The sequence below is a fragment of the Bombina bombina genome, chromosome 3, assembly GCF_027579735.1.
Source record: "Bombina bombina isolate aBomBom1 chromosome 3, aBomBom1.pri, whole genome shotgun sequence".
Classification (NCBI taxonomy): domain Eukaryota; kingdom Metazoa; phylum Chordata; class Amphibia; order Anura; family Bombinatoridae; genus Bombina; species Bombina bombina.
In genome coordinates this window covers 84,951,133-84,966,410 of record NC_069501.1, presented here as the reverse complement: position 1 = coordinate 84,966,410, position 15,278 = coordinate 84,951,133, and the positions used below count along the sequence as shown (strand labels likewise).

Sequence of the window (15,278 nt, the reverse complement as noted above, 5' to 3'; positions counted from 1 at the left end):
GCCGATTACTTCCATGCACTGAGCTACTGACGGGTGTGGAATGGAATGAAGGGCACGGCAAGCATTTAGAAGTTTTGATAACCTGGCCTCCGTCAGGTAAATTCTCATCTCTACAGAATCTATAAGAGTCCCTAGGAAGGGAACCCTTGTGAGTGGTAATAGAGAACTCTTTTCCACGTTCACCTTCCACCCATGCGACCTCAGAAATGCCAGAACTATCTCTGTATGAGACTTGGCAGTTTGAAAACTTGACGCTTGTATCAGAATGTCGTCTAGGTACGGAGCCACCGCTATGCCTCGCGGTCTTAGTACCGCCAGAAGTGAGCCCAGAACCTTTGTAAAGATTCTTGGAACCGTAGCTAACCCGAAGGGAAGAGCTACAAACTGGTAATGCCTGTCTAGGAAGGCAAATCTTAGGTACCGATAATGATCCTTGTGAATCGGTATGTGAAGGTAGGTATCCTTTAAGTCCACTGTGGTCATGTACTGACCCTCTTGGATCATGGGTAGGATGGTTCGAATAGTTTCCATTTTGAATGATGGAACTCTTAGGAATTTGTTTAGGATTTTTAAGTCCAAGATTGGTCTGAAGGTTCCCTCTTTCTTGGGAACCACAAATAGATTTGAATAGAATCCTTGCCCGTGTTCCGTCCGCGGAACTGGGTGGATCACCCCCATTAGTAAGAGGTCTTGTACACAGCGTAGAAACGCCTCTTTCTTTATTTGGTTTGCTGATAACCTTGAAAGATGAAATCTCCCTTGTGGAGGAGAAGCTTTGAAGTCCAGAAGATATCCCTGAGATATGATCTCCAACGCCCAGGGATCCTGGACATCTCTTGCCCAAGCCTGGGCAAAGAGAGAAAGTCTGCCCCTCACTAGATCACTAGATCCGTTTCCGGATAGGGGGCCCTCTCTTCATGCTGTCTTAGGGGCAGCAGCAGGTTTTCTGGCCTGCTTGCCCTTGTTCCAGGACTGGTTAGTTTTCCAGCCCTGTCTGTAACGAGCAACAGCTCCTTCCTGTTTTGGAGCGGAGGAAGTTGATGCTGCTCCTGCCTTGAGGTTACGAAAGGCACGAAAATTAGGTTGTTTGGCCTTTGATTTGGCCCTGTCCTGAGGCAGAGCATGGCCCTTACCTCCCGTAATGTCAGCGATAATTTCTTTCAAGCCGGGCCCGAATAAGGTCTGCCCTTTGAAAGGAATATTAAGCAATTTAGATTTAGAAGTCACGTCAGCTGACCAGGATTTAAGCCATAGCGCTCTGCGCGCTTGGATGGCGAATCCGGAGTTCTTAGCCGTAAGTTTGGTTAAATGTACGACGGCATCAGAAACAAATGCGTTAGCTAGCTTAAGTGCTTTAAGCTTGTTCATAATTTCATCCAATGGAGCTGTGCGAATGGCCTCTTCCAGAGACTCAAACCAGAATGCCGCCGCAGCAGTGACAGGCGCAATGCATGCAAGGGGCTGTAAGATAAAACCTTGTTGAACAAACATTTTCTTAAGGTAACCTTCTAATTTTTTATCCATTGGATCTGAAAAGGCACAACTATCCTCCACCGGGATAGTGGTACGCTTAGCCAAAGTAGAAACTGCTCCCTCCACCTTAGGGACCGTCTGCCATAAGTCCCGTGTGGTGGCGTCTATTGGAAACATTTTCCTAAATATAGGAGGGGGGGAAAAGGGCACACCGGGTCTATCCCACTCCTTGCTAATAATTTCTGTAAGCCTCTTAGGTATAGGAAAAACGGCAGTACACACCGGTACCGCATAGTATCTATCCAGCCTACATAATTTCTCTGGAATTGCAACCGTGTTACAATCATTCAGAGCCGCTAATACCTCCCCTAGCAATACGCGGAGGTTCTCAAGTTTAAATTTAAAATTAGAAATCTCTGAATCCAGTCTCCCTGGATCAGATCCGTCACCCACAGAATTAAGCTCTCCGTCCTCATGTTCTGCAAATTGTGACGCAGTATCGGACATGGCTCTCCCATCATCAGCGCGCTCTGTCCTTAACCCAGAGCAATCGCGCTTGCCTCTTAATTCTGGCAATTTAGATAATACTTCTGTCATAACAGTAGCCATGTCTTGCAAAGTGATTTGTATGGGCCTCTCTGATGTACTTGGCGCCACAATATCACGCACCTCCTGAGCGGGAGGCGAAGGTACTGACACGTGAGGAGAGTTAGTCGGCATAACTTCCCCCTCGTTGTCTGGTGATAATTTCTTTACAAGAAAAGATTGACTTTTATTTAAAGTGACATCAATGCATTTAGTACACAAATTTCTATGGGGCTCCACATTGGCCTTCAAACATAGTGAACAAAGAGATTCATCTGTGTCAGACATGTTTAAACAGACTAGCAATGAGACTAGCAAGCTTGGAAAATACTTTCAAATAAATTTACAAGCAATATAAAAAACGCTACTGCGCCTTTAAGAAGCACAAAAAGCTGTCACAGTTGAAATAACAATGAACCAAATTAGTTATAGCAACCAAATTTTCACAGTAAATGTATTAAGTTAGCAAAGGATTGCACCCACCAGCAACAGGATGATTAACCCCTTAATACCCAAAAACGGATAACAATTTAATAATTAACGTTTTTATCACAGTCAAACACACTGTCACAGGTCTGCTGTGACTGATTACCTCCCTCAAAATGAATTTTGAAGACCCCTGAGCTCTCTAGAGACGTCCTGGATCATGGAGGATGAAGTAGGAAGATTGTGACTGAATTTTTACTGCGCAAAAAAGCGCTAAAATAGGCCCCTCCCACTCATATTACAACAGTGGGGAAGCTCAGTTAACTGTTTCTATGCAGAAAACAAAGATAGCCATGTGGTAAAAATCGTGCCCCAATAAGTTTTATCACCAAGTACCTCACAAAAAACGATTAACATGCTAGTAAACGTTTTGAACATACATTTTAAAAGCTATGAAGTGTTATTAATAAGCCTGCTACCAGTCGCTTTTACTGCAGTTAAGGCTCATACATTACTTCAGTATTAACAGTATTTTCTAAGTCAAATTCCATTCCCTAGAAAAATACTTCAGTGTACACACACTCATCAGCCTAATACCAGTCGCTACCACTGCATTTAAGGCTGAACTTACATTACATTGGTATTAGCAGTATTTTCTCAGTCAATTCCATTCCTTAGAAAAATAATTTACTGCACATACCTCGTTTGCAGGGGGGGCCTGCATGCTATTCCCCTTTTCTGAAGTTACCTCACTCCTCAGAATGTGTGAGAACAGCCAGTGGATCTTAGTTACGTCTGCTAAGATCATAGAAAACGCAGGCAGATTCCTCTTCTAATGCTGCCTGAGAACAAACAGCACACTCCGGTGCCATTTAAAATAACAAACTTTTGATTGAAGAAAAAAACTAAGTTTAAAAACACCACAGACCTCTCACAACGACCTATCTTTAGTTAGGTTGCAAGAGAATGACTGGATATGACATGTGAGGGGAGGAGCTATATGGCAGCTCTGCTTGGGTGATCCTCTTGCAACTTCCTGTTGGGGAGGAGATATAATCCCATAAGTAATGGATGACCCGTGGACTGACTACACTTAACAAGAGAAAAGGGTCTTGCCCATATAAGGTAAAGACAGGAGCTTGGACTTGGAAGTAACATCAGCTGACCAAGATTTTAGCCATAGAGCCCTGCGAGCTAGAAAAGCGAAGCTAGACATCTTGGCAAAATCGACTGTCACTTTAAGAAGGATAGTATTCCATCAGAGCGCAATAACACTAAGCATACAAATAAAAGTGAAAAATAAAAAATGCACCTCTACACCTCAGGCAGCTGAGGTGCCCTACCGTAACCTCCAGAAGCTGCACAAAAAATAGGACTCTCTAATCGTCAGACGATATCCCCACAGCTGCAACAGAAGAAAGCTCAGAGAAAATGACACCGCTCTGCTCAGTATTACAAACCCGCTTAAGTATTACAAATGGAAGAGTGGGAAGTTACGTGAGCGGTTGTAAAAGAAACAGACTAAAAGCGTGCCTTTCTGTAAGAAAGCCTCTGAAGAAAAACGGAAGTAACTGATTCCAAAAAAAACCCGTCTTTAAGTCCCAATAATAAAGAAAAATGTCTAAAACACTTTATCCCATCATCTTAGATTACTGCAATAACCTACATCCATAAACGTCATAAATACCATCCCATAACAAATAAGGGAAGCCATTAACCCCTTAGTCTCTCTCACATATGTTTAGTGCCTGCAAACTGCCCCAAATGAATCCTTAATAAAGGATTAGATATGTCCCATGAGATCTAGTGCAGATATAAACATTTTAATGTGCAAGTCTCCAGTACCTAGAAGACAAAAGGCACTTAGCTGCAGATCTAGCTGTCAGGCAGAAAGACAGCTCACAAGGTGAAAGGACACTTACTCCTATCAGAGACCTGTAGAAAAAGATAGAATAGAGTAACTAACTTTGGCTTTCTATAACAGGGGTAGCAATAATGTTAGAAGTAAAGCAAAGACAACCTCGCCGCCTTCTAACTGCTAAAAGCCACCACAATTCTTACTAAAGAGATTGACATGGACACAGCATGACATGGACACAGCAAGACCCCAATCCTTGTAGGGAAAAGTGCCCATTAAAGGATTAAATCTTCAGACACTCAACTTCGCCATCCTCCCGATCACAGAGGCAAAGAATGACTGGGGGTTATGGGTAAGGGAAGCAACACTTAACAGCTCTGCTGGGATGCTCTTTGCCTCCTCCTGCTGGCCAGAAGGTGAATATCCCTCTAGAAATCGGAATGATGTCATGGACTCTCCATGCCATAGGAAAGAAAAGGTGTGGTAGTGATATCATGTTGAGATTTTACTATAGAGGATAAGGTGTGGTAGTGATATCATGTTGAGATTTTACTATAGAGGATAAGGTGTGGTAGTGATATCATGTTGAGATTTTACTATAGAGGATAAGGTGTAGTAGTGACATCATGTTGAGATTTTACTATAAAGGATAGAAGTGTAGTAGTGATATGTTGAGATTTTACTATAGAGGATAAGGTGTGGCAGTGATATCATGTTGGGAACTTACTTTAGAGGATAATGGGTGGTAGTGACATCATGTTGATGTTTTACAATAGAGGATAAGGTGTGGTAGTGATATCATGTTAAGATTTTACAATAGAGGATAAGGTGTGGCAGTGACATGTTGAGATTTTACTATAGAGGATAAGGTGTGGCAGTGACATGTTGAGATTTTATAATAGAGGATAAGGTGTGGTAGTGATATCATGTTGAGATTTTACTATAGAGGATAAGGTGTGGTAGTGATATCATGTTGAGATTTTATTATAGAGGATAAGGTGTGGCAGTGACATGTTGAGATTTTATTATAGAGGATAAGGTGTGGCAGTGACATGTTGAGATTTTTCTCTAGAGGATAAGGTGTGGTAGTGATATCATGTTGAGATTTTACTATAAAGGATAAAGGTGTAGTAGTGATATGTTGAGATTTTTCTCTAGAGGATAACGTGTAGTATTGATATGTTGAGATTGTTCTCTAGAGGATAAGGTGTAGTAGTGATATCGTTTTAAGATTGTTCTCTAGAGGATAAGGTGTGATAGTGACATGTTGAGATTTTTCTCTAGAGGATAAGGTGTGGTAGTGACATCATGTTGAGATTTTTCTCTAGAGGATAAGGTGTGGTAGTGACATCATGTTGAGATTTTTCTCTAGAGGATAAGGAGTGGTAGTGATATCATGTTGAGATTTTTCTCTAGAGGATAAGGTGTGGTAGTGACATCATGTTGAGATTTTTCTCTAGAGGATAAGGTGTGGTAGTGACATCATGTTGAGATTTTTCTCTAGAGGATAAAGTGTGGTAATGACATCATGCTGATGTTTTACTACAGAGGATAAGGTGTGGTAGTGACATCATGTTGAGATTTTTCTCTAGAGGATAAGGTGTGGTAGTGATATCATGTTGAGATTTTTCTCTAGAGGATAAGGTGTGGCAGTGACATCATGCTGATGTTTTATTACAGAGGATAAGGTGACATCATGTTGAGATTTTTCTCTAGAGGATAAGGTGTGGCAGTGACATCATGCTGATGTTTTACTACAGAGGATAAGGTGACATCATGTTGAGATTTTTCTCTACAGGATAAGGTGATAATGACATCATGATGAGATTTTCCTCTAGAGGATAAGGTGATAATGACATCATGATGAGATTTTTCTCTACAGGATAAGGTGATAATGACATCATGATGAGATTTTTCTCTACAGGATAAGGTGATAATGACATCATGTTGAGATTTTTCTCTAGAGGATAAGGTGTGGTAGTGACATCATGTTGAGATTTTTCTCTAGAGGATAAGGTGTGGTAGTGACATCATGTTGAGATTTTTCTCTACAGGATAAGGTGTGGTAGTGACATCATGTTGAGATTTTTCTCTACAGGATAAGGTGATAATGACATCATGTTGAGATTTTTCTCTAGAGGATAAGGTGTGGTAGTGACATCATGTTGAGATTTTGCTCTAGAGGATAAGGTGATAATGCTATCATGTTGAGATTTTTCTCTAGAGGATAAGGGGTGGCAGTAAACTGACCAGTGCTGCACATCAGATAATTAGTGGCTTGTGCGGTGCAGTCTTTTGCTTGGTGTTTGACATGTGAAGGAAAACTAATCAGCTGACAGATTAAGGGGCTTTACCTGTGTCTGAAGATGACAAGGTTTTGCTGACAACATTACTCTGGGAAGGAATAGCTTGAACTGAAAAGTCTCTCTCGATCGTCTTCACTTTAGCAGGGGTCTTGGCAGGAGAATCTAGGGGAGAAAATAAAAGGTACAGCAAGTCAAACACTACAGGTGGCTTTGTTATCAACTATATTTGAAGGATGCGTGCTACATTATAGGATGCGTGCTACATTATAGGATGCGTGCTACATTACATAGCAGTAACTTAACAGAACTCACAAAACTCATATCTTTAATATGTAATTCTCAGTCACCTGCACAACCACTGCATCCTTACCGCTCTCATGATTGCGAGCTTTAGATCATCTAACCCTAACGCTTGTCTTATTTTTAATTATGTGTAATCATTTTTATACAATGTACTTTCATTATTTTTTGCTCGTTTATTCTGTATCTTAAAGGGAACTGAAACCCCCAAAAAAATATTTCATGATTCGGATAGAACATACAATGTTAAATAACTTTCAAAATTACGTCTTCTATTACTAAAATCGCTTCATTCCCTTGGTATCTTTTGTTGAAGGAGCGTAAATGCAGTACATACATGCATACATACACACATATACTCACATACATACGTACGTACATACACACATACATACATGCATACACACATATACTCACATACATACATACACACATATACTCACATACATACGTACGTACATACACACATACATGCATACACACATATACTCACATACATAAATACGTACGTACATACACACATACACTCACATACATACGTACGTACATACACACATACATACATACATACACACATATACTCACATACATACGTACGTACATACACACATACATGCATACACACATATACTCACATACATAAATACGTACGTACATACACACATACACTCACATACATACGTACGTACATACACACATATATGCATACATACACACATATACTCACATACATACGTACGTACGTACGCACATACACACATACTCATATACATACGTACGTACATATACTCACATACATATGTATGTACATACACACATACATACATACATACACACACATATACTCACATACATACGTACGTACATACACACATACATGCATACACACATACATACATACATACATACACACATACACACATACATACACACATACATACATACACACATATACTCTCATACATACGTACGTACATACACACATACATGCATACACACATATACTCACATACATACATACGTACATACACACATATATGCATACATACACACATATATGCATACATACACACATATACTCACATACATACGTACGCACATACACACATACTCATATACATATGTACGTACATACACACATACATACATACACACATACATACATACACACATACATGCATACACACATATACTCACATACATACATACGTACGTACATACACACATATATGCATACATCATACACACATATATGCATACATACACACATATACTCACATACATACGTACGCACATACACACATACTCATATACATACGTACGTACATATACTCACATACATATGTATGTACATACACACATATACTCACATACATACGTACGTACATACATGCATACATATACTCACATACATACGTACGTACATACATGCATACATATACTCACATACATACGTACATACACACATATATGCATACATACACACATATATAATATATAATATAACATTATTTTTTAGGTTTACTGACCCTTTAAACTGATTAATTTCAGCTTGCTTGGCTTTGCTGCAACTCAAGTGGACAGCTCCACCTACTGGCTATTTTAATAAATGCACTGCTTCTCAATGCTTTTCAATAGCAGTCACATGACTGGAAAAAAAGGTTGTTATTCTGAAATGGTGTAAATTGAACCGTTGTTAAACGAGGGCCACCTGTACATGCATACACACATATACTCACATACATACGTACGTACATACACACATACATGTATACACACATATATTCACATACATACGTACATACACACATATATGCATACACACATATACTCACATACATACGTACATACACACATATACTCACATACATACGTACGTACATACACACATACATGCATACACTCACATACATACGTACATACACACATATACTCACATACATACGTACGTACATAACACACAAACATATACTCACATACATACGTACGTAAATACACACATACATGTATACACACATATACTCACATAAATACGTACATACACACATATTTGCGTACATACACACATATTTGCATACATACATACATACGTACATACACACATATTTGCATACATACATACATATACTCACATACATACGTACGTACATACACACATATTTGCATACATACACAAATATACTCACATACATACGTACATACATACACACATACATGCATACATACACACATATACTTACATACATACGTACATACACATATACATACACACATATACTCACATACATACGTACACAGTCACACATATACTCACATACATACGTACATACATACACATATACTCACATACGTACGTACACACATATACTCACATACATACGTACACAGTCACACATATACTCACATACATATGTACGTACATACACACATATACTCACATACATACGTACGTACATACACACATATACTCACATACGTACGTACATACACACATATACTCACATACATACGTACACACATATACTCACATACATACGTACGTACATACACACATATACTCACATACATACATACGTACGTACATACACATACGTACATACACACATATACTCACATACATACGTACATACACACATATACTCACATACATACGTACGTACACACATATACTCACATACATACATACGTACATACACACCTATACTCACATACATACATAAGTACATACACACATATACTGACATACATACGTACATACACACATATACTCACATACATAGGTACATACATACACACATACGTACATACACACATATACTCACATACATACGTACATACACACATATACTCACATACATACACACATATACTCACATACATACGTACATACATACACACATATACTCACATACATACGTACATACACACATATACTCACATACATACGTACATACACACATATACTCACATACATAGGTATATACATACACACATACGTACATACACACATATACTCACATACATACGTACGTACACACATATACTCACATACATACGTACGTACACACATATACTCACATACATACGTACGTACACACATATACTCACATACATACATATGTACATACACACATATACTCACATACATACATAAGTACATACACACATATACTGACATACATACATAAGTACATACACACATATACTCGCATATATACGTACATACACACATATACTTGCATACATACGTACGTACGTACACACATATACTCACATACACACATATATACACACATATACTCACATACATACGTACGTACACACACACATATACTCACTTACATACGTATGTACACACACACATATACTCACATACATACGTACACAGTCACACATATACTCACATACATACGTACATACACACATATACTCACATACATACGTACGTACATACATACACACATATACTCCCATACATACACACATATACTCACATACATACGTACATACATACACACATATACTCACATATATACGTACGTACATACACACATATACTCACATACATACGTACATACACACATATACTCACATACATACGTACAGTCACACATGTCGATTTCCTGTGTACATTTTTCTTGATTCCTAAGTCTCCCTTATTTTTTTCAAAAATAGTTGTCAACCGTATGTGGGGCTATCTTCTATAGTAATCACAAGTTAAATGTACAATATGCATGGGCAATATACTCAGTGTATATTTTTATAAGAAAAAGCTGTATTTTCCTTATCCAATATGGGCGATGAGTTTCTTGAATATATTGCTGTTTGTTGAGGCCCATTGTTTACAACTCCCTAATACACTGATCATCAAAAAAGTTTGTAACCTGGCACTGTTGGGGGTGGATGTATAAGTCAGAGATCAGGCTCTGAGCTAATAAAGTAATTATTAGACTGCATCTGAGGGTTTATTAAACTTTCAGATAATTAAAGGGACAGTAAACATAATAAAAAATTATACATACACCCACTTGCCTCAATAGCTTTTCTGGAGTGTGCTCACATTGCTGACACGCATGTGCAGTAGCTTTACTCATACTGTAACAGGACACAGGACTAGGGGTGGTTGGTTGTGTAACACGGTAACAAAATACAGAACTTGGGGCAGTTGGTAGTGTTACACGGTAACAGGACACAGGACTAGGGGCGGTTGGTTGTGTCACATGGTAACAGGACACAGGACTAGGGGCGGTTGTGTCACACGGTAACAGGACACAGGACTAGGGGCGGTTGATTGTGTCACACGGTAACAGGACACAGGACTTGGGGCGGTTGGTTGTGTCACACGGTAACAGGACACAGGACTAGGGGCGGTTGGTTGTGTCACACGGTAAAAGGACACAGGACTAGGGGCGGTTGGTTGTGTCACACGGTAACAAGACATAGGACTTGGGGCGGTTGGTTGTGTCACACGGTAACAGGACCCAGGACTTGGGGTTGTTGGTTGTGTCACACGGTAACAGGACTAGGGCCGGTTGGTTGTGTTACATGGTAACAGGACACAGGACTAGGGGTGGTTGATTGTGTCACAGTGTAACAGGGAAAAGAACTAGGGGTGGTTGGTTGTGTCACAGTGTAACAGGACACAGGACTTGGGGTGGGTGGTTGTGTCACACGGTAACAGGACAAAGGGGGTGGTTGGTTGTGTCACACTGTAACAGGACACAGGACTAGGGGTGGTTGGTTGTGTCGCACGGTAACAGGACACAGGACTAGGGGTGGTTGGTTGTGTCACAGTGTAACAGGACACAGGACTTGGGGTGGGTGGTTGTGTCACACGGTAACAGGACAAAGGGGGTGGTTGGTTGTGTCACACTGTACCAGGACACAGGGGGGTGGTTGGTTGTGTCGCACGGTAACAGGACACAGGACTAGGGGTGGTTGGTTGTGTCACACGGTAACAGGACACAGGACTAGGGGTGGTTGGTTGTGTCACACAGTAACAGGACACAGGACTAGGGGTGGTTGGTTGTATCACACGGTAAAAGGACTAGGGGCAGTTGGTTGTGTTACATGATAACAGGACACTGGACTAGGGGTGGTTGGTTGTGTCACACGGTAACAGGACACAGGACTAGGGGAGGTTGGTTGTGTCACACGGTAACAGGACACAGGACTTGGGGTGGTTGGTTGTGTCACACGGTAACAAGACATAGGACTTGGGGCGGTTGGTTGTGTCACACGGTAACAGGACTAGGAGCGGTTGGTTGTGTTACATGGTAACAGGACACAGGACTAGGGGTGGTTGATTGTGTCACAGTGTAACAGGGAAAATAACTAGGGGTGGTTGGTTGTGTCACAGTGTAACAGGACACAGGACTTGGGGTGGGTGGTTGTGTCGCACAGTAACAGGACAAAGGGGGGCGGTTGGTTGTGTCACACTGTAACAGGACACAGGACTAGGGGTGGTTGGTGGTGTCCCACGGTAACAGGACACAGGACTAGGGGCGGTTGGTTGTGTCACACTGTAACAGGACACAGGACTAGGGGCGGTTGGTTGTGTAACACGGTAACAAGACATAGGACTTGGGGCGGTTGGTTGTGTCACACGGTAACAGGACCCAGGACTTGGGGTGGTTGGTTGTGTCACACGGTAACAGGACTAGGGGCGGTTGGTTGTGTTACAGTGTAACAGGGAAAAGAACTAGGGGTGGTTGGTTGTGTCACAGTGTAACAGGACACAGGACTTGGGGTGGGTGGTTGTGTCGCACGGTAACAGGACAAAGGGGGGCGGTTGGTTGTGTCACACTGTAACAGGACACAGGACTAGGGGTGGTTGGTTGTGTCACACGGTAACAGGACACAGGACTAGGGGTGGTTGGTTGTGTCACACGGTAACAGGACACAGGACTAGGGGTGGTTGGTTGTGTCACAATGTTACAGGACACAGGTCTAGGGGTGGTTGGTTGTGTCACACTGTTACAGGACACAGGACTGGGGGGTTGGTTGTGTCACACTGTTACAGGACACAGGACTGGGGGGTTGGTTGTGTCACACTGTTACAGGACACAGGACTGGGGGGGCGGGTTGTGTCACACTGTAACAGGACACAGGACTAGGGGTGGGTGGTTGTGTCACACGGTAACAGAACACAGGACTAGGGGTGGTTGGTTGTGTCACACTGTAACAGGACACAGGACTAGGGGTGGGTGGTTGTGTCACACGGTAACAGAACACAGGACTAGGGGTGGTTGGTTGTGTCAAACTGCAACAGGACACAGGACTAGGGGCGGTTGGTTGTGTTACACAATAACAGGGCACAGGACTAGGGGCGGTTGATTGTGTCAAACTGCAACAGGACATAGGACCAGGGGCGGTTGGTTGTGTTACACAATAACAGGGCACAGGACTAGGGGTGGTTGATTGTGTCACACTGCAACAGGACACAGGACCAGGGGCGGTTGGTTGTGTTACACAATAACAGGGCACAGGACTAGGGGCGGTTGGTTGTGTTACACAATAACAGGACACAGGACCAGGGGCGGTTGGTTGTGTTACACAATAACAGGGCACAGGACTAGGGGTGGTTGGTTGTGTTACACAATAACAGGACACAGGACCAGGGGCGGTTGGTTGTGTTACACAATAACAGGACACAGGACCAGGGGCGGTTGGTTGTGTTACACAATAACAGGGCACAGGACTAGGGGTGGTTGGTTGTGTCACACGGTAACAGGACACAGGACTAGGGGCGCTTGGTTGTGTAGCACGGTAACAAAACACAGGACTTGGGGCGGTTGGTTGTGTCACACTGTAACAGGGCACAGGACTTGGGGCGCTTGGTTGTGTAGCACGGTAACAAAACACAGAACTTGGGGCGGTTGGTTGTGTCACACTGTAACAGGGCACAGGACTAGGGACAATTGGTTGTGTTACATGGTAACAGGGCACAGGACTAGGGACAATTGGTTGTGTTACACGGTAACAGGGCACAGGACTAGGGACAATTGGTTGTGTTACATGGTAACAGGACACAGGACTTGGGGTGAGTGGTTGTGTCACACGGTAACAGGACACAGGACTTGGGGTGGTTGGTTGTGTCACACTAACAGGACACGACTAGGGGTGGTTGGTTGTGTCACACTGTAACAGGACACAGGACTAGGGGTGGTTGGTTGTGTCACACGGTAACAGGACACAGGACTAGGGGTGGTTGGTTGTGTCACAATGTTACAGGACACAGGTCTAGGGGTGGTTGGTTGTGTCACACTGTTACAGGACACAGGACTGGGGGGTTGGTTGTGTCACACTGTTACAGGACACAGGACTGGGGGGTTGGTTGTGTCACACTGTTACAGGACACAGGACTGGGGGGGGCGGGTTGTGTCACACTGTTACAGGACACAGGACTGGGGGGTTGGTTGTGTCACACTGTTACAGGACACAGGACTGGGGGGTTGGTTGTGTCACACTGTTACAGGACACAGGACTGGGGGGGCGGGTTGTGTCACACTGTAACAGGACACAGGACTAGGGGCGGTGGGTTGTGTCACACTGTAACAGGAAACAGGACTAGGGGCAGTTGGTTGTGTCACACGGTAACAGGACACAGGACTAGGGGCAGTTGGTTGTGTCACACGGTAACAGGACACAGGACAGCATAACTGTATCCCACTTTGGCTATCACCTAATCTATAGGTGCGTGAGATCACTACATATAAAACATAACTTTTATACCTTTACATTATTAACAAATATATCTTTTAGCTTAATTTTATCATTTGAAATACCTATTTTTCCTGTTGAAACCTCCATATATATACTGAAAACTCAAATACTGCAGTATGGGCTACAGAAAAGCTATGTAAACAAGAGGCAGAAACCCACCTCCCAGTAGAAGGTGGGAGACAAAAGATCACAACCCATTTGAAAGGGTGTTCCTGCAGCAGCTTTAAATACTAAGATCTCTTAAAGGGACAGGAAAAAACAACATTTTATTTCTTGATTCAGATAGAACATGCAATTTTAAACACCTTTTCAATTTACTTCTATTATCAAAATTGCTGTATTCTCTTGTAATCCTTTGCTGAAGGAACATAATTGCACTATTGGCAGCTAGCTGAACACATCTAGTTAGCCAATCACAAAAGACAAATACGTGCAGGCACCAATCAGTAGCTAGCTCTCTCTAGTGTAAGATACGTGCGTATTCTTTTTCAACAAGGCATACCAAGAGAACAACAAAGCAAATTTGAAAATAGAAGTGAATTTAGAAGAATCTTAAAATGACATGCTCTATCTGAATCGTGCAAATAATTTTATTTTGACTTTCC

General features: G+C 41.9%; 1 protein-coding gene across 3 annotated transcripts in view; it reads right to left on the bottom strand.

The window, feature by feature from the left end:
* C2CD2 (C2 calcium dependent domain containing 2) overlaps nucleotides 1-15,278 on the bottom strand; it is a 376,932-nt gene that overhangs the window by 120,678 nt on the left and 240,976 nt on the right. For all 3 annotated transcript variants that reach the window (XM_053705898.1, XM_053705900.1, XM_053705901.1), the window contains exon 12: nucleotides 6,697-6,810. In XM_053705898.1, coding sequence (XP_053561873.1) covers nucleotides 6,697-6,810 — 114 coding nt within the window. The remainder of the gene's footprint in view (nucleotides 1-6,696; nucleotides 6,811-15,278) is intronic.